The 21,590-nt window shown below is 38.6% G+C and overlaps 1 protein-coding gene across 1 annotated transcript; it reads left to right on the forward strand.

Annotated features, from left to right (window-relative positions):
* Positions 1–6,865: 6,865 nt before the first annotated feature.
* Positions 6,866–21,451, forward strand: LOC136885486 (circadian clock-controlled protein daywake). The gene is made up of 6 exons (XM_067158065.2): positions 6,866–6,953; positions 13,414–13,497; positions 16,042–16,177; positions 17,609–17,742; positions 19,534–19,689; positions 20,693–21,451. Exons 1-6 carry the CDS (start codon positions 6,884–6,886, stop codon positions 20,842–20,844), a joined length of 732 nt encoding a protein of 243 aa, XP_067014166.2. The 5' UTR covers positions 6,866–6,883; the 3' UTR covers positions 20,845–21,451.
* Positions 21,452–21,590: the final 139 nt, after the last annotated feature.

Genomic DNA, 21,590 nt, shown 5'->3' on the forward strand with positions numbered 1-21,590 from the left:
TTATTTTTAACAAATTTAACGATGTAATTGTTTAATAACCTGAAAGTTGGTTTAGTAAGAACATTTTCAAGTGATTTATCACTTTCCTTTAACTTCAGTATTTGGCATTTCTTCTAAATGCATAATGAATTCATGCTTTCCTGCGTGTTGCAGTTTTGTTCCTTCAGAACGATGTACCTTAAGATTCCATCGGATGAGGTGTGTTTGGTTTCTTCTAAACATCTGTTGGATGATGCATGTTTCAGCATCGGGATTCCTCTGTAACTTAAGGGTGTCACGAGATGACAATACAGGGTGAAATTTTATTTTTGATTGTGACAATTGCTGTTAACTTGTAATGAACACCATGCTTTCGAGTAATATTTCGCACCCTATCCAAAGCAACTGATAGTCGATTTGGTTCGATTAAGGATCCATTCGGGGGATGTTCCAATATCTGATGGGATAGTCGACTTGTGGATTTGTTGAAGGTCAGATTTTCCACGGATCGTGTGGATTAACTCTCAGTTATCGTTTGGATCAATGTTGACCGATTTTCAGGTTTTATTCACGTTTTCTGGTTTTTGCCGTCCACGAATTTTTACACCATGCTTTCATTCTTTGAGAGACAATAGTAAACAATTTCAATAAAACTTTACCACTCACGTTATACATTGTGACTGCGTTGAAGCATGTTGTGAAAATTTTGAGTGGCGTTTCTTGCCTATTTAATAAATAAATTATCGTGATTTACATTGAATAAATATTTTAGTAAGCTCATTTTTGCTCATCATTTGAAGTAGTTATGCTCTCATCCGAACCCTATCGTTTGGTCGATCAAGTGATAGTAAAAAACTCGCAACGACCTCAAGATCCAAGAGTACGATATTGCTCTACTGGTGCAGCCGAGGCAGACGACCAACGATGGAATGGTAAGTTCAAGGGTTCAATACTTGAGTATTAAAATAACTAACGATGGCAGAAGAAAGGTGGACATAAAATACAGACTAGCACAAGCAAAGGAACCTTTGTTAATAAAAGAAATTTACTCACTTCGAACATTGATAAAGGAATTAGAAATACGTTTTTGAAGACTTTCGTATGGAGCGTGGCATTGTATGGAAGGTAGACATGGAGGATAACAGGCTCAGAAAAAACAGAAGCTTTTGAAATATGGGTTTACAGAAGGATGTTGGAGGTGAGATGGATAGATCGAGTCATGAATGAGGGGATAGTGAATCGAACTGATGAGAGAAGATCGATTTGGATAAGCTGGACGAGAAGAAGAGAGAGAATGATAGGACACGTCTTAAGAGAGCCAGTACTTTTTCAGTTGGGTTTTGAGGGAAATGTAACTGGTAAGAACGCTAGAGGTGGAACAAGGTATGAATATGACAAATAAATTAGACAGGATGTAGCATTTAGATTGATGACTCAAACAACAATACATTTTTAAAATTATTAAACAATGCATTACTAACTTTCAAAGGAGCCCATTTTATAATTTCACAATGTTCGTTCGGTCTCCTTGTTTGAGCGTTAATATGTGAGACATGCTATGAAGCCTCAGTTGCCATTTTACTTCTGTCGATTTGTTTTAAATAAATGCCCGTTTTCCAAGTAATTCACTTTCTTTCTCCCTGAAGTACGGGGAGGGAAAGAATTCACGGCAATCTAAGGAACAATCTTTCAGTATCGTTCATCATATCATTTCTTCCCACCATCTCCCGAATGCAAGCTCACAGCTGCGCCCTCCTAACCACAAGGGCAACTCGCCCGGTACTGCGTTAGCTTTACACCACCTTCATTCAATCCCACTTGCTATATTACCATCCTGGGAGAAGACATAACCTAAATACTTAAAATTATCTACCTGTTCTAACTTTTTATCACCAATCTGACATTCAGTTCTGTTGAAATTCTTACCGAATGACATCAATTTAGCCTTTGGAAGGCTAATTTTCATACCATACTCATTGCACCTATTTTCGAGTTCCAAGATATTAGACTGCAGGCACAATCTTCCATTAAGACTAAGTCATTAGCATAGGTCAGACTGCTTACTACATTTCCACCTGCCTGAATCACTCCCTGCCACTTTATACCTTTCAGCAGATGATCCATGTAAACTACGAACAGCAAAGGTGAAAGATTACAGCCTTGTCTAACCCCTGTAAGTACCCTGAACCAATAACTCATTCTACCATCAATTCTCACTGCAGCCCAATTGTCAACCTAAATGCCTTTGATTTATTTTAACAATCTACACTTAATTCCATAGTATCCCAGTATGGCCAACATGTTTTCCCTCGGTACAATTTCTCTTGATCTACGAAACATAAACACAACTGTCTATTCTTCTCGTAACATTTTTAAATTACCTGGCGCATACTGAATATCCGAACCTGACAGCCCCTCTGTGGTCTGAAACCACACTGGTTTTCATCCAACTTCCTCTCAACCATTGATCGCATCCTCCCTTCCAAGAAGCCAGTGAATACTTTGCCTGGTATACTAATCAATGAGATACCTCGATAGTTGTTGCAATCCTTCTGTTCCCTTGCTTATAGATTGGTACAATTACTGCTTTTGTCCAATCTGAAGGTACCTTACCAACACTCAATGCTAATCTTTCTACTCTATGAAGCCATTTCATCCCTGCCTTCCCACTATACTTCACCATTTCAGGTCTAATTTCATCTATTCTTTCTGCTTCATGACAATGAATTTTATTTGTCTTCCTTTTCATTTCCTTAAGCGTCATTACCATCTCTTCCTCGTCGCCATGACCTTGGTTGTTCGCGACTCCACCAGGAAGATATCCTTTAACGGTGAAAATATTTTCAAAACATTTTCGCCACCTTTCCAGTGATTCCCTGGGATCTATTATGAGTTCACCTGAATTACCTAAAACACTATTCATTTCCTTATTCCCTCCCTTCCTAAGATTATTACTGTCCAGAAAGGTTTCCCAGCTGCTTGACTTAGCCTTTCTAGATTATTACCGATATCTTCCCACGACTTCTTTCTGGATTCAACAACTACATACTTGTTTCCCTCTGTTTCTATAATCTACGTATAATTCCCTGTCTGCATCGACCCTTGTTTGGAGCCATTTCTGATAAAACTTCTTATTACGTTTATCAGCTGCTCTCACTTCATCATTCCCCCAAGAGGTTCGCTTTTTCCCATCTTTGCACACACTTGTTCCGGGCATTCCCTTGCTGTTTCTACTACAGCATCCCTGTATGCCACCCATTGTCTTCCTATATCCTGAACCTGTTTACTGTCCACTGCTCTAAACTTCTCACAACTCATAATTATCCATGTTCTTCTGTCTAATTTCCTCGTCCAGGAGATTTTCTACTCTTATTCGTTTGCAGACAGATTTCACTTTGTCTATCCTAGGCCTAGAGATAAATCACTACAGATCAGATAGTGATCAGTATCATCGAAAAATCCATGGAAAACCCATACATTCCTGTCAGACTTCCTGAATTGGAAGTCGGTTAAGATATAATCTATTATGAATCTGGTACCACTAGCCTCCCATATGTAGGGGTGAACTAGCCTTATGCTTGAAGAATATATTCGTAAGTGCTAAACTCATACTAGCACAGAAGTCCAGCAAATGCTTGCCATTCCCATTAGCTTCCACATTTTCCCCATATTTTCCGATCACCCTTTCGTATCCTTCAGTTCTATTTCCAAGTTTCGCATTGTAATCGCCCATTAGCACTATCCTATCCTTGCTGTTGACCCTGACTACGATGTCACTGAGTGCTTCATAACACTTGTCAACTTCATCCTCATCTGCACCCTAACGTCGTGAATACACTGAGACAATTGTTGTCTTAAGTCCTTCAATTGCCAAATCTACCCACGTGCCTAACAGAAACTATGCTGCGTGCTATGGTATTCCTGATGAACATCCCAGCCCCGCACTCTGCTTTTCCTTTTCTAACACCCGACAAGTACATTTTACAGTCTCCTATCTCTTCCTCAATATGTCCCCTTTCCCGAATAGCATTTACTCCTAGTACAACCAGATGGATTCTCTTTGCTGACTCAGCCAGTTCTACTTTCTTTTTTCCATAAGCCCCATTAATATTAATAACTCCCCATCGAATTTCAGTTCGTTCGCCAAGTTCTTTCCAAGGAGTTGCTCGCCTGTCAAATGGGAGTGGGACTCCGTTACTCCCATAGGTACGAGGCTTGCTTAAAATGTTCTGAGCTCGGTAAATTCATGAAGCAGGATGCTACCCTACTTGCACATAGTCCAAGTGAGGATCTCTCCTCTAATGGGTTATGGACCACCGGTGAATTGTATAGTCCTAGCCGCCTGAGCACAAGGAGGGCCATGACTCAGAATATGTCCAAGATGCCCACTCCCATTCCTTAGCAACTGGTATCCCGACACTCAGGACCACCTACTAGGCCACTCAGCCGTTGCCCATGGTTCACGAACTAGGACGTGACTACAGTAACCCACACCATTTTCCTTCTTTTGTGCCCACACTTCTTTCATCCTTTTACTGCGCGCTTCCTTACTATCTTCAGACCAGGTTGTTGCAGCCTTCTTCTTTGGTCATTCCTCTTGGCCAATTTGCCATTTCTGAATCTTGGATCTGAAGGTTACCCTGTTTCGCACATCTGCTGGTGTAATTCTTTTTGTTTCAAATAGGTTTTAATTTCACCTGTCCATTTACTTGTATCTGTTTTGACTTTACTCCTGTCTCCATAGAGTTCGACTATTTGTTTCGTAAGTCTGTCCAGATGCCTTCTTTTAATATGTCCAAAGAATCGTAGCCTGCGTTTTCTAATGTCACTATGAATATTTCTGTATTGTTTGATTTCCTGTCGGTATTGTCCATCGGCGAGTTTTGGGCCTAGAATTTTTCCTATGATTTTGCTTTTCTATTTCTACATTTTATTATTATCTTTCTACATTGGGATCACGTGACATTTCAATGATTCATCCTTTGCTGTTCCTTCTTGTTCCTCAAATACTACTTCACCTGCTCACTGTGTCTCCTTTATCTCTCCTCGGGCCAATTTCAGCCTGTTGTCTTTCCCTCCAGATCTTGGAATCCGTCCACTTTTAATACTTTCTTTCTAGATCTCTCTCTCTCTTTCTCTCTGTTGCTGCTTATTCTGTTATATTGTTTCTTTACGAAACTTCCTTGATTTCAAGAATCGAGGTGGTTGTTGACGTCTCGTTCCAAAGATATTTGAAGATCTATTTGGTTAACCTGTTGTCATTCATTCTGTACAAATATCCAAACAATATCAATTGTCTCTTCCGCATTGCATCTGTTATATTTCCTCATTATTTGGTTTACAGAGCTTTGTAGTTCTTAACGGACCGAGTATTTTCTGTATTCCCCCCCCCACAGTAGTTCTAATTTATTCAGCTTGTAATTGAGTACTAGACCTTCACTCGCGTATTGGCATTCCGGTTAGACTACTGTGTTGTAGTGTTGTATTTTGAGGTTTCTAGATAATCACATTTTGTTGCAGTTATTTCTTGTTATACCGTATGCTCTTTCCATCTTGTGTATCCTTGCTTCTACAGCGAACTTTCCAAACCATTTTTTAGAATTGTTTCCCCCAAATATCTGAATTTCTTTATCTTCCTTACTCGACCAATTTCTGTTATAAGAAATTCTGGAGCATTTTTATATTAGTTATGAATTTGTTTTCTTCTACAGAAATTCTTCAACCTGTTCTGTTGGCTGTCTCTTCCGAGTGATTCACGTGCATTGCTGCATTTTTCAGGTTTTCTGAAAGTATGGCAAGATCATTCGTAAATTATTATTATAGTCCTTAAATTTTATCTGATCGGTCTATATCTTCGTATAAAAAAAACAAACTCCATGGCACTACAGCCCTTGAAGAGCCTTGGCCTACCAAGTGACCGTTGTTCAGCCCGAAGGCCTGCAGATTACGAGGTGTCGTGTGGTCAGCTCGACGAATCCTCTCGGCCGTTATTCTTGGCTTTCTAGACCGGGGCTGTCATCTCACCGTCAGAGAGCTCCTCAATTCTAATCCCGTAGGCTGAGTGGAACTCGAACCAGCCCTCAGGTCCAGGTAAAAATCCCTGACCTGGCCGGGAATCGAACCCGGGGCCTCCGGGTAAGAGGCAGGCACGCTACCCCTACACCATGGGACTGGCTTTACCTTCATATATCGTAACATAATTCCACATTAGTTAGGATTTCAGGTTGATCTCCGATTCTTCTTCTTCTTCCTCTTATGGTTATTGTCACTTGACGTGTATTGGGTCCAGTTTTACAGCCAGCTGCCCTTTCCGACGCCAACCCTATATGGTGGAAATTATTCACTGTTGCGTGGTCCTGTGTTGGTTGGTAGTGCATGACGAGAATTATTATGATCAGCACAGTTACCTATGGTGTATCGACGTTCAAAATTCCCATCGGGAGATTTGAACCCAAGACTATAGGTTCCTAAGGCCAACATTACCGGTTATCCACAAAGGGAGAAATTTTAAGTAATGGAATAGAATTAGGTCTCAAAACTCAGTACGTAGCTCAGTTAGAAATGTACAGCCTCAGGTTATTCTTGGTGCTTTTGTAAGATGTTTATATTGTCTATTGCCTTTAACTTTACTTCTAACCTTTGTTAATTACAATGCAAAGCGTAATTGCAGTTCTCTTTTCTTGTGTGTGTTTCAGGTTTTTTCATGTACAATAAATTTCATTACGCGAACGCATTAGAATATTGGTAAATACTGTAAGGAAGGATGTCATCATTTTTACGACCGTCGTTGAGTAACTTCTTCTGAAGAACTGTGTCGACAGACCCGATGAGACGTTTATATCTAGGAGGATCGTCAGTATACACTCCAGTCCATTGTCGACTTCAGGACACTATCATTCGAAAGATGGGCGTGAATATTGTGGGACTTCTTGTCTTCGGATTTTTAATCTCCTCCGCTGCTACAATTGAACTTCGTAAGTAAGCACATGATGATGACAATAATAATAATTAGATCCAGAATTGTTAGCCAATGATAGGTTGGATTGGAAACTAAGCTGGTTAGTAGGAATTGGCGACCAGACTACTCTTTCGGAACGTAGTGGGATTAAAATAAGTTTTAGGAGTTCTCATAGGACATACCCCTAATGTTTATGCAACTAACATAGCTTAAACATTTTGCAGGCTAGTGAGTACTTGTAATCCGCTTCAGTATTCTATCCTATTACTCTCCAAAATTCCTGGCATTAATAATAATAATAATAATAATAATAATAATAATAATGCCCGCCTCTGTGGAGGAGTGATTAGTGTGATTAGCTGCCAACCCGGAGGCTCGGATTGGATTCCCGGCTCTGCCAAGGAATTTGAAAACTGGTCCGATGGCTGGAACGGAGTCCACTCAGCCTCGGGCGGACAAATGAAGCGGTTTTCCGTTGTTTCTTATTTCCTTCCAGGCAAATGCCGGGGTGGTACCTAACTTAAGATCACGGCCACGTCCTTGCCTCTTCATTGTCTATCCCTTCCGATATTCCTATCCCATCACAAATCCCCTGTTGAGGTGCTGGTTCTCCTCCCCAGTTTCGTCCCCGACCGAATGTCTCAGGCCCCTGGACACTGCCGTTGAGGCGGTAGAGGTGGAATCCCTCGCTGAGTCCGGGGGGAAAACCAACCCTGGAGGTTAAACGGATTAAGAAATAATAATAATAACAATAATAATAATAATAATAATAATAATAATAATAATAATAATAATAATAATAATAATAATAATAATAATAATAATAATAATAATAATAATAATAATAATAATAATAATAATAATAATAATGCCGGCTGATGCGGGGAGTTATTCCGGTCACATAGTTGAATTCTGGAGGTGACGGGTTGAACTACAGCCGTGAATCACGGAGTGTTTTAAAATTGCTTTACGTTCCACCGACACAGGATAGGTCTTATGGTGACCATGGGATAGGAAAGGGCTAGAAATGGGAAGGAATCGGACGTGGCCTTGATTAAGGTACAGCTCCACTATTTGCTGGTGTGAAAATGGTAAACGACGGAAAACCATCTTCAGGGCTGCCGGCAATGGGGTTCGAACCCAATATCTCCCGAGTGCAAGCTCACATTTTCGCGTCTCGTACCGCATGGCCAACTCGCTCAGTTAATGACAGAGTGTAAAGGCCATATTGTATTAAATATCGTCACAATTTGACGCTTAGCCTTATCGGCAAACCGCCAAACGTTTCTGTGAAGCACTATTGTATACTGCAATCTAATATGAATAATACGGCCGAGTCTCTGTATGTTCGAACCTTCCTGTTCATGTCAATTCTATCCCCTCAGATAATTCCTTTGTTTGCCGTCGATTCGTACCACCACCACCGAAACAACAAAAACAGCAACAACAATAGTAGGATAATCTTACAATATTTTTTTCTGTTTTAAGTTTAATTATGAGTGTGAAAATATTTGTTTTCATTATTATACATTAGTAATCAATTATTATTAATTATTAATAATTAATTTCGGTAACACAGCGACAATAAAGTGAGAATACACTAAGTGCACTTTTTAAATCATTTAGAATAGGCAGCCTCAATTCAATGCCTCATGACGTCATAACACAGAGCCATACTGCCCAATATTCTGAAGCGGCTGCTGTGCTAGCAGCGCGGGCCAGTTGCATTTGTTCTAAATATTTCAGCAAATTAACTTGACACTTATCTCAACGTTTAACCCTCTACTGCCCAAATTATTTTGTTGTGTTTTAAAAAATTTTCTCTTCCATATACTAAGTAAATATGTTGTAAACTACACATAAATGCAGTTTTTATTGAATTTTCATTTTTGATTTTCAAAAATTAGGTTTGTGACTTCCAGGTCACACTGGGCAGTAATGTTCTGATATGTGAAAATTGACTAATTTATAAAATAACAGTCTCATAAAATATTCAAGATGCTTACCTTTGGTTTCTATATTTTTTATGCATATAATTTGTTAGTAATAACACAAAACATAATTGTAAAACTAGCTATCCGCCATGTGCCTGGGAATTGCTCCCAACCATACATTTGGCGCTTCCTGGTGACTTATGCATATAACTATTAAACTATAAACAGTTGAAAATCACACAGCCATACTGTAACTTGAAAGTTACACTGGGAAGTAGTGGCTCAATTGCATTCTAACAGTCGAAAATGTGTACAGAATGATGTGTGACTTCAAAGTCACATTCGGCAGTAGAGGGTTAATATACCATGAGTTCATTTCAATTCTTTCCATCCCGATTTTTTTTATGGGGGCGTTGCTATTGAGGAACATCGCATCAATTTAAGGGCGGTACATGAAATTCAAACAGCAGTGGTTTTTAAAATCCCCCTCAAAAACGAACTGGGCGTGTATTTTCTCAATGAGAAACATGCAACTTAAAACAAACATGAACCATTGAATTCATTCAAATAGGAATATTTGAAATAAACGCATGATAATATGTTAGGGACATTTAAATTTCCGCGACAGCAAACGAAATATTTTCAATATTTTAAACAAATTCATTATTTTATATCTGCCATTATATTTAAAACATTATACATTGTAACCTGAATTAGTGTTCTGGTCTGCCAGCTAAGCATAAGACTGACACAGGGTGTGTCCGGTTGCTATCTGAAGCGTTACAGAGAGGAGAGTTTGGCATGAAATAAGTATAATGGAATCCTTTTAAAAATTGTCGAAGAATTTATTTCACAAAATAAATGTTAAATTCTGCATCACCTCAGTGCAGCAGATTTTACGAGTGCCCTTCTTGGGCTGGGCTGATAATGTACACTGCAGTCCTTGCTATTACTCCTTCACCTCTGCACCGTTTTCCGATGGACGTCTGAAAGTTCTCGAAATTCTAGAAGGTCTAGAAGCTCTTGAAGGCGTAGAAACAGAATACGGCAATGCACTTGTGCCCGAAATGTGCTCGTTTATGAAAATGGCTTCTGCACAGAAAAATTATTAGTAGTAATGGTTTCAAAATAATTTGGTTAGCAGGAAATGTCGGCCAGCCGCTCTTCCATAATGTAGAAAGAGTAACATAAATTATAGGGGTTCTGATGGGCCGTACCCCTAATGTTTATGCAAACCCCATGGCATAATCGTTGTGAAGGTAGACTATAAATCACTAGTTGCGACAGAATTTCACTGAAATCCGACCGAACTTGAAAAGTTTAAGATTGAATGTTACTAAAGTTGAAGCTACACAGTCGAAAATATTAGACCGAGTCTAATGCAAAACAGCCATTTAAGAAATAATAAAAAGTATGTCACTCTATCACTGTCAAATAACACCGGCTGAAGAATAACGCAACTTTCAATTGGAATTAATCACTGTAATAAATTCTAAGTAAAGATTTCTGTCTCGTGAATTTAGTTCCATTCACTACACTTGATTATAAAAAATAACGTTGTAATGCAAACATAGTCTGTTCGAAATCAGTCCTTGGTTCAATCTATTTACAGATACAAGTTCTATTAAGAACCTTAAGAATGCGAGAAATGTCTTCCGCACGTAAAACACAAGTTTAAGATAGTATCACTAAGTCGTGACAAAGTCCTACTTAGAATGTTATTCACTTGAGAAAATTCTAAGTTCGATTGTAATGTTTTACTTGGTTAAATATGTCAATTACTCGGTGAAAATAGACGTACAGTTTGAAGTTTACTGTCGAGAAAATTCCTATCATCCTTTGGATTTGAACACTGGCTTGTACTTAATTACTTCGAAAGAACGTTGTAATCGAGAGAGAAAAAATTACAAATTCTAATTACTCTTGTTCTCGTCTCATAAATAGTTAGTCACTAAAAATGCACATAAATTGAACTGTCTTCATTCACAGTGGAACTTCTCTCTCACACGCGAATGGCGATGGAATTTCTAAGTCCGATACGAAGCATCGTAGTGTTAAAGTTTCTATCACGCAGGCTTCCAAACACTTGACGAGAATCGAACTCGTAACTCACATCACGGCAGTTTAGAACCATCAGCCGACCGTCCGGCCTCGACTGTGGCACATAGCTGACTGACTTGACATAAAAATATGCCATCCTTTTATACAGGATTCTGAAGAATTGGGTCTATTACATTTCGTTAAATATCTCCTTTAATCTTTATTGGATATCCTTCAAATTCGGGAACTATGGTGGCAAAAATTGGTCGACATGATGACGTCATTCATTTAATCGTACTCTGAACCAAACAAACGTTATTAATGATAGAACATTTAGAATGTTCTCTCGGCTGACGTAATTTAGCCTTGACCGAGATATGCAGGGCGTGACGTCATATGCTGCACGTTGTTCGCACGTTGTTAGCACACGCCGCGGAGTTCGAATTTAGACATCGGGAACTCTGTTTTGGACCAGGCTTCCTGGTACAACATATATATTCCACCTCTCTGGTGTAGTAGTTAGAGTGATTAGCTGCGACCCGCGGAGGCCCGGGTTCTATTTCCGGCTCTGCCACGAAATTTGAAAAGTAGTACGAAGGCTGGAACGGGGTACAGTCAGGCTCGGGAGGTCAAATGAGTATAGGGTTGTTCGATTCCCAGCTCAGCCATCCTCGAAGTGGTTTTCTGTGTTTTCCCACTTCTCCTCCAGCCAAATGCAGGTATGGTATCGAAATTAAGGCCACGGCCGATTCCTTCCCTCTTCCTTGACTATCCATTCCAAACTTCCCATCCGCCCACAAGGCCCCTGTTCAGCATAGCAGCTGCGAGAGATACTGGTCATTCTCCCCAGTTGTATCCCCTGACCTAAAGTCTCATGCTCCAGGACACTGCCTTTGGTGCGGTATAGGTAGAATCTGTCGCTGAGACAGAGGGAAAAGCCCACCCTAGAGGTTAAAATGAATCAAAATTATTTATAATCAAATTAATTTGATTTCAAACAAGTAAATTCACCACAATATGAAATAAAATATTTACACGCAACAGCCACTAAAGTGATAAGTTTACGTTACTCATATTGAAATTCCGTAAACATCTCACTGAAAACGAACAAAGCCACTTTGCGTTGCTGTTGCTTATACAACTATTACATTACATTTGATTAATACATTTATTAATCTGACCCAGTATATTCTAGGTTTGCCAAATGACACAGATTAATAAACAGTGAAAATGTCGATGAAGGATGATTAATGTTTGAATAAATAAATCATATTAATCTTAAAAATAATAGAGTTTAAAATTAACAATTTTATGTTCTATGAACCCGCATAAATGGTGTCGAAGAATTGAGACGGAATATTTCAGATTTCTAGACAGTTTCTGTGGCCATGTCACGAAGGATTTGAGAATTATTTCCCTGGCGCCAAAGAAAATTTCACTCACAGTAACATTTCGGGGGTACAACATGTTGAGTTTTATCTTCATTAGAACTGTTAATTAAGGAACGTGTTGTCTATTGTGGTTCCGTGAGCTTCGGTTTCTATTCTACTTAGTGAAAAGTGGTCTTAGCTTGTGAAAACTTGATTTTTCCGAGTTATAACTCTTGTTAGGGACAAGGAATGTATTTATGACCAGAGTTCGGTTTTTTAGGTACTGATAGGTGAGAATGGGAACTTACTGGGCGAATAGCAATTATACTGTGCACTGTATATCGGTCATGCTATGAGATTTGCATAAACTTTAGGGACACGGCCTGTAGTACTCCTAGAATGTATGTTACTCTTGCTACATTATGGAAGGTCGGGTTGCACCAAATTCGTTTGCATTCTAATCTATTACTGCCTAATATCCAATGTCTACTTATGACGACTGACATACAGCAAGTACGGGGTAGACACACATTTAAATGGTTGACGTTGAGGTAACATGCTGACTCGCTCTACATATTGATATCTAGAGCCCGGAATTTTATACATTAATAGGTTGGAATGCAAACTTACTGAAGCGAGAAGCAAGTATAGTCTACTTCACAACGATTATGCTATGAGGTTTGCATAAATATTAGGGGTACGGCCCATCAGAATCCCTATAATTTATGTTACTCTTTCTACATTATTGAAGAGCGGGTGGCCGACATTTCCTACTAACCAAATTAGTTTGCAATCTAACCTATTACTGCATGAAAATACGGGCTTTATTGATATCTAGGGGTCTCAGAGGCAAATTTATTCTTAGGCACTTATACCTACAACATATTTCACATCTGGCAATTAAACATGCTAATATAGGAATTACGGTACAGCGACTTCCTCTTAGAAATACTACCCTGTAGGAATTCATCAAGATGGCCGAATTTACAAACGAAGGTGTAACAGATTGTGCAAATATTCAGTTCACTAATACCACTTACTATCTGATGTTTGTCCTGTCCATCAAGTAGTAAAATACTTACACTAATTATGCATTTCTATTTTCACTAATAAATCGTTTCTTTTGTTCCAGCTTCGTATATAAAGAAATGTAAGCGAGGCGACGACAAATGTTATGTGGAAAGTGCTCAGGCTGCCTTGGGGCACTTTATAAATGGTGAGTAACTTCTCCTGATCAGAAGTAAAGTGGTTGAAAAGATTTTACATATCATCTGTGGCTATTTCAATATTCTTATTAGTTTACTAGCGTTCTACCCATCGTTGACGGGTTAGTTTATACACAGTTACAACTGTACTATAATCTTGCGGAGAAATGTAATAACACAAGGGGGTTGCCCGATGACCTTAAAAGTACATCGACAGCTCTTCATTCGGATGACGCTGTCCTCAGAATGGTTTTCTATGGTTTCCCATTCTCCTGCAGTAAGGTGAATCCGGGGATATTAAATTTCATTTCATTTTATGGGTCACGGCCGCCAAACCTTTCACCTTCACCGCCCCAAATCTCCTCGGCCCGAAAGAAGGCGAAACGTTTTATGACGCCAGAATACATATTGTTATCGTAGTAATAGAAGAGACAGTGTTCGCCTGAACTAACCATAGCCAGTCAGCATTGTTGATGGTCACCATATCTGAAACATGTGATGGAATAGATACTGCAGAGTCATCAGCGTAACATAATTTTATACCTGTCAGAAATATACAAGATTAACAGGAGTGGAGATAGTAATGATCCTTGAGGTAACCAGTGTTGAGCTTTCTCTCCTTGGTCATACCTTTCCGAAAACTTCTGGCACTAGTATCATGACATGTCCTAGCTGTCCGACTCGTTGGCTGAACGGTCAGCGTACTGGCCTTCTGTTCAGAGGGTCCCGGGTTCGATTCCCGGCCAGGTCGGGGATTTTAACCTTAATTGGTTAATTCCAATGGCACGGGGGCTGGGTGTATGTGTTGTCTTCATCATCATTTCATCCTCATTACGACGCGCAGGTCGCCTACGGGTGTCAAATAGAAAGACCTGCATCTGGCGAGCCGAACCCGTCCTGGGATATCCCGGCACTAAAAGCCATACGACATGTCATGTCCTAGCTCATAAGTTGATTGTTTCCAATCTTGTGTCATCATGGCATATGAACATATAATTGAAAACTTGTGCTATGGCTCTACAGGGTACAATTCGGAGAAGTTTATAAATAAGTCCTTCTATCTAAACAGCGCCAAATTCCAAGGCAAGATCAACGAACGAACGTAAACCATTCACTGGAATCAATTCTCCAAGCAATTGTCTGTAAGTTGGGAACTGATACAGGCAGTTGGAAGTGGAGTAGGAGCAGTGTTAATTGTCATTATTGAGAAGTATCGTAGAACACGTTAGGACTTGTTGCTGCCGTTTGACCGATATTTAGTTGTCAGTGTTGGGTAAATCATCGTGTGGAGCGGCCACATTAATTGAATATGTTGACTGCGTGAGTGGCCAAATTTCTTTAAAGTCGTCGTGTGTTGTGTTGGTAAGCATCGCAGTGTTCAATCCTGTCAGCATGCAGCTGTTATGTGAAAAGCGACTAATGCTGACTGTTTTTAAGTAGTGTTTACCTCAAATGTCTATAACCGACGTGTATACCCTTTCATACAACACGGAAATATACAAGATATGTAAAAATGAAAGAAGGAATAGGCTGAATCTAGCTTACGGCCCCAAGGTTTGATGTAGAATACCTAGCACGTGACGGGTATTGACAAAACAATGTTATATAAGGTTTATAATCTTATTGTTAGCTGGTGATTTCCTAAATTTAAACAAATGTACGTGTCTTCAAGACGATGAGTTCTGAATCGTCTTTGATCATTGACATAGGTTATTTTAACCTTTTTGGAATTCCAATGAGATACTCTATCCTATCGAATGAGTTTTCAATAATTTTCAGGCCATAAATAGTAAACGAAACGTAATCGTAGCCCCATCACACTTCTCATTTTTCTTTTATTTTCTTCAGTGGTTTCTGTGGTGTATAATAGAAATATATGACAAATTGAATTCGTTTTAAAGAATCTCAGTAAATTTCCCAGTATGGTAGGGCACAAAATTCAGATATTCCATTATTTTCAAGTAAAAATTACGGCAAGCTAAAGTCACTGAATCAAGATATCACAATATTGTGCGAACATTTTTTTCTCACTTTTCCACACTAAAATTTTTCCATATAAGTATAATTTTAATTTATTTGAACTCGTTTTACAGTATACTTGTACAACTCAAGCGACACCACTGCAAAGTTTAAAACTACTCTAATATTGCTAGTCACGCAACACAGTGATCTCTCTATATCTCAAGTAACGCTATTGCATCACCCGAAAGTGTTATACCAAGGTAAGACACTTGTCTCTTCTAGGTTGAATTATTCTTGTTTTGTACAATGATATATTGAACATTGTCCTCGCATGTGGCATCTAAAATTATATTGAGTTTTAAATGTTTACCTCTATGTAACTGTAATCAGTCTAAGTCTTGACTGAAATATATTAATGTATGAATCATAACTGAAACATTATCGTAGCTCCATCACACTCCTCACATGCATTTATTTTTATTTTTTCAGTCAATTATATGATGTATATTGACAATTACGTTAATTTAAAACATTCTCAGTGACATGGTCCAGTATGGTAGTGTACAAGCATTAATATATACCATTATTTTCAGGTGAAAAGAACTTCAAATTGCAATCACTGAATCCATTTCTCGTTCAGTCGTTAGAGATACATCAAGGAGGACTGAACATTAAGATGAATAATGTGAAGATTTACTTCGCCGAAAACTTGAAGTTTAAGAACATCCGGTAAGATTTTCCTTTTATACATTAATTGTCACCCCCATAAACCCAACGAGACTCCCATTCATTGAATTAAACTAACTTGCTCTTTCTTCCTGCCCCTATAAATATAAATACCTTCCACCATTCATCACTGTCTTACCATTCAGCTCAAAGAGGAAGACAAGCTAACCTTTTCCCATCTATGGAACTCACTGTAAGGAATGTCAAGAACTTACCTCTTCGAACATTTCATTTGTGCATATAACAAAATTTCATCTATAGAATTTTCTGCATGTGACTGTGACTGTGTGTGCATGCGGGGGGGAATGAGTGAATGACAGACTGGTAGAGTGAAAGGGTGTATGTGAGCACATATGAGAAAATATGAGGATGGTATAATAAAGTTAACACCATCGGTCGCCTAATTTCAATTTTCCCATATTCCATGATAATAAATTACTCCTCTATCAATTATACTCACCTTGAAATCTCACTGTGAACTGAATGACTTAGGTTATAAAGTGAAAAATACCAGTATTATATCAATGTTACATCAAAACAATGAGTTCATCATATCACTCACTTGCCTTGATAGGATTATCCGCGTTGTGTAAGAACGAACTACAAAATTTTTCAAAGATTTTAGTTAACTATAGAATTGTGTGCGTTGAAAAAGTATAAAAATTTAGTCTCAAATGCAATATCCAACGTTTAGCCTAGCTGAAAAAATCTATCTGTCATCCATCTTCATTATAGCCAGGTGGAATTTATCTGTTTCCATCCATAGAAGAGGGTGACATTTGTATTTAGCTTGTTAATGTTGAAAACACCTTGAGCAAACTAAGTAGGGGTTCCCATACTACAAAAAACGTAATTGTGCCGAAAGAGCCAGAGGGAATGGAAATGTAAGTCTTGGGTAGATCTATCAAACTAAAATATCAAATTTCACATATCAAGTCCGACCTAAATACATTTCCCGAAAACAGCCTAAAATTCCTTGTTTCTTTACCCGTTTTCTTCTTGATTAAAATCAAATTTAACTTATTACATAAATAATTCTGTAACGTGTTCCTTGATTCAATACCCTCAGGTGTTTTTTTTAATTTTTTGAAAAATGTCCTCACGGAATGTAGTTATTGGGGCTCAAGTGACACTCTGCTTTGACTCACATTAGCGCTCGTAGTGGTTCTTAAATGAAACAATGCATTGACTCACATTAGCACTCGCAATGGTAGTAAAAAGCAAACTGCAAATGCAATCGACCGGATAGCTATGATTAGGGAACGGATTCAATTTTTGGGATAAAAAAGAACACATTCTCATACTTTATTATATTTTATTTACCTAAAACCCTTAGCTCATATCCCTAGGATGTGTTCAACACAGAGTTGCTTGGCTGAAGGGCTAGAACTGTGGATTGTGTAACGTAGCCTTATAAACATACCTTTGTTGCAGGATCGATTTTGACAAGATGACATTTGGCTATACTTTCTACTCCCCTCTTTGTCAAATGTTGGCTGATTACCAGGTGGATGGGAAGATCCTTATACTACCCATTTCTGGATCTGGCAAGAGTAACATAAGCGTCGGTAAGTAAACACTGCAATTTACTTCTACATTGTTTCGGCCGCAGGTATTCCTATTTTGTTGATCTGTTACTATTAGAAGTTCTCACCAACGTGTGTTTTGAACAAGAGAAGTACATCGGGTCACGGATGACCCGAATATAGTGTTAACGTTGCTGTTAATATATTTTCTATGTGACAGGGACAAATTTTTCCGTTCGTATCTCCATTTAGAACGCCCGAAGGGTATGCATACCCACTTAACGGCGTGGACGGACAAGTTGCCGGCTTAACTCCTAGCCATTCCAGTGCAAGGACACTGTGTTACATTGCTGTAGAGCTGGTTGTGTCCTCCACAGGCTAAATGGATTACAATGCGAATGGACTTGTGTCCCCACCAGAGAGCTGGATGTTAAAATGAAGATACGAAATAAATATGTAATGATTGAAAAGCAGACTAGTGAGTGGTATAAAAGGCAGATTTCTTTCACGATTGAATACTGGTTACGAACTGTAGTTTTAGACTCACTACAGACCGAAAAGTGTTTGTTGTCGTTAGAAGATGGCCTACTTTTTTCAGAATCCATTCTACATCCACTATTTCAGTTTGTGTTTTCTATCCAAGAATACTAATTTGCTTCTGGATTGATAATAGTCAGTTCAATACAGGAAACACTAATCCATGTACCTATGCAGGGGAACCACGTCCAGGAAAAAAGCTTCTCCCCCAATGAAACATATAGGCTTGTTACAGGTCGTCTGAAGCCTACACCTCTTGTAAAACTCTATCAGTTTGCAGGGACAGCGCCATTAGGTATTCGTCGCGAGGTAGCTCCCAATGCAGAGTGAACTGAACATGTCCATCAGCAACGCCCCTCGCTGTAAGGTTATGTACCAGCTACTCCTAGAATGAGATCCAGGAAGAATTTCTTGAAAACCACCGCAGTCTTGCAAACTACCTCAGATTTAGCTAGAAAACAAATGTAGTTAGCAGAAAACAAAGTGAATAATGGAAACGAGGATACACACTCATGCGTCCTTACTCTACCTGGCCCCATCCTTCGGAAAGCCTTGCACCTGGACAAGAACAAACTTGGATTGTGTAGAGTTCATTAAGTCGTCTTCGTTCTGGAGTTCGAAGATCCAAAAGCAATCTGCAGAAATGTCAGTTCCCAGTCGACAACGTTAACTGAGATTGCGTAGAACTCCAGACCATGGAATATCTACTGGAATGCATGCTGTGCCGTGCATCTTGTACAGTAGACGATCTTCTCTTTGCAGCATCAAACGCTGTTGAGGTTGCACGTCACAAGTCTACCGTGGTGTAATAAAATTTAAAATTGTCATTTGTGAACGTGCATATTATGTTTGTTTCTGACTAGTACATTGTTTACTGAATAACAATAATAATAAGAAGAAGAACCATATGACCTTGGCTATTCTGTGCATGGATTTTAGCTTGACGGCATATGACTGTCTGCTCGTCAATTTCGACGTTCCGTTTCATTATAGGCCAACTAGATGTCAGAGTAAACCCTTTCTCTTTTGGGTGTGTTTGGATGAGTTTTATTTCATTTTTCGGGTAAACACCAAATGTATCACCAGAGATCTTCCACATGCCGACATAGTACGACATGGAGTGTGGAATGGAATTTTGTCCCACCTCGTACACCACAGCACCCGGCTTGCTGGAGTGAATAAATGATAACGATTATGATGATGACGATGAGTTGTTTGTGCGTAAAATTTGGCTTGTAAAATATCTTACTGGATCCTTCCTCGTTAAGTAATCGCTTAATGCTTTTTTCTTTGCAGTCGATCTTGTTCTGGATTATGAGGCGCAGTGCGCCTTTGAAACGAGGGAAGATGGTGAAGAATACGTCAAGTTCCTCAGTGGCAAACATACAACCGTCAGCATAGGAAGAGCCTACTACAACCTGGAGAACCTCTTCAATGGAGACAAGACGCTAGGTGAGTGCTGTCATAAAGACAATTTAAAGAAAACAAAACTTAAGTCCGTACCTATTCATGTTATGTAGGGTTATATTATTATTGTCACGGGGGTTTCAGTGGTCCAAACAGGGAAAGAAGCGTGGGAGGTAAATGGCTGCAAAAAGTATGAAGCAAGTATTGAATTTTAAAAACATATTTATCAGGAAGACTCCTTTTTTCGAAAATCTGTGTTACCAGAAAATCAAGGGAATAAAGGAAACGAGGGTACACTCTCGTGCGTCGTTACATTTTATATGGTGCCTGAGAGAGGTTTTACATTAAGTCCGTAGAGTGGCTAGAAAGCCTACATTCCATGTTCTAAAAAAATTAAATTTTTTGGCCTTCCCCTAAACTACCATTTATCTCAGTGTGAATAAAATTAATTATGGCCTAGAACATAGCGAATTTTTCTTCGACTTTGCATAGCAATTTTCATTAAGATAGGACCACTAATGACATAGGTATTTGAACATTAAATTTTAATCCTTTCCCTAAACTACTACAGTATATCTCTCGGCACGAATATCATTATTTATGGCCTATACTCTATCCAATTATTCCCCGACTTTACACACCAAGTTTCATTAAATTATCTTTAGCCGTTTTCGTTTGTACATACATACATACATACATACATACATACATACAGATAGACAGAAATTACGGAAAATTTAAAAAAGTTCAATTCCTTGTTACTATGGACACGACTGATACAGAAATACCATCATGTTAAATTCTGAGCAATGCACAGACAAAATTTTATTTTATAAATAACTAAATAAATAAATAAATAAATAAATATATATATATATGTTGTTGTTATCATACTTTAGATCATCACCTACAGTCCGTCTCAACATGTTTGAGATACGATAGGAGGTCATAGAATTAGTTACAAAATAGTGGAGGTTTGCAGGCATAACAGTGTATAATGATGGTGTATGCATGTATGATGTTCTTTTCTGCTCGTGTTTACTTTCAGGTGAAACAACTCTCAAGTTCATGAACGAGAACTGGTTGGACATCTACAAGGAGCTGAATTCGCTCTTCCTGGAGGCACTGGGCGAGCAGGAGCGAATAACACTGAACAACGTAGCGGGTTCCATCCCATATAAGGAACTATTTCTCCCGTGAAACACATCGCTGAGTGCTTTCATTCTGCTCAATGACAGCCCTGATGTATCGTTACTAAACTATTTAACTGATGAGATTTATAAAAGGTTCTTTTTTTAAATATTGGTGAAGTCATACGAGAATGTTCCTACCAAATGCAGAAACAAAAATCAAATTTGAGGCGATTTTTTTGTAATATCTGAAGCCACCTTTTTTCATTTTTCACTTTGTTGATGTATAACTGTTAATGTGCGTCTACAGGGAGATGTTTTCATTAACTTTGTTAATAAATACTGTTAATCAAAATTGTTCATGAATATTATTTACTAATAAACAAAATAGCATGTTCGTTAACATTTCGGTTCGCACATGCGCAAGGACACAATTAGAACACGCAATTTCGTAGCGAGGAATACAATGATTTCTTATTTCTTCTAAAAATTGACTATCAAATCGCAAGCGAAATTTTTAATATGCAGTATTTTTAGTTCTGTATATTCTTTTAGCTGTGTTTTAATGCAGCTTCATTTACAGCTTCGTTCCTTACAGTGTTGCCGTATCGACAAATAAAACACCGCTACATTGTACCTACAAAATTTCAGGAGTTTTAATGAAAATTTCAGCAGTTTCCTGGGCACTCGAATGTTATAATATAACTAAATTAAAGAATGTAATATTCATGTGAAGTTATTATGAGAAAAATATACAATTAACCTCACCCATATCCTCTGACCACTGTATTCTTCTTCTTCCCCACTCTTCCTGTT

Source organism: Anabrus simplex, chromosome 14, assembly GCF_040414725.1.
Source record: "Anabrus simplex isolate iqAnaSimp1 chromosome 14, ASM4041472v1, whole genome shotgun sequence".
In the NCBI taxonomy this organism is placed as follows: Eukaryota; Metazoa; Arthropoda; class Insecta; order Orthoptera; family Tettigoniidae; genus Anabrus; species Anabrus simplex.

What these genes read in the sequence shown, in the direction of transcription:
- LOC136885486 (XM_067158065.2), top strand. Translation starts at nt 6,884, where the DNA reads ATGGGCGTGAATATTGTGGGACTTCTTGTCTTCGGATTTTTAATCTCC. An exon ending in CTTGGGGCACTTTATAAATG is followed by an intron (nt 13,498 to 16,041) that starts GTGAGTAACTTC and finishes CATTATTTTCAG; the next exon opens with GTGAAAAGAACTTCAAATTG. An exon ending in CAATGGAGACAAGACGCTAG is followed by an intron (nt 19,690 to 20,692) that starts GTGAGTGCTGTC and finishes GTTTACTTTCAG; the next exon opens with GTGAAACAACTCTCAAGTTC.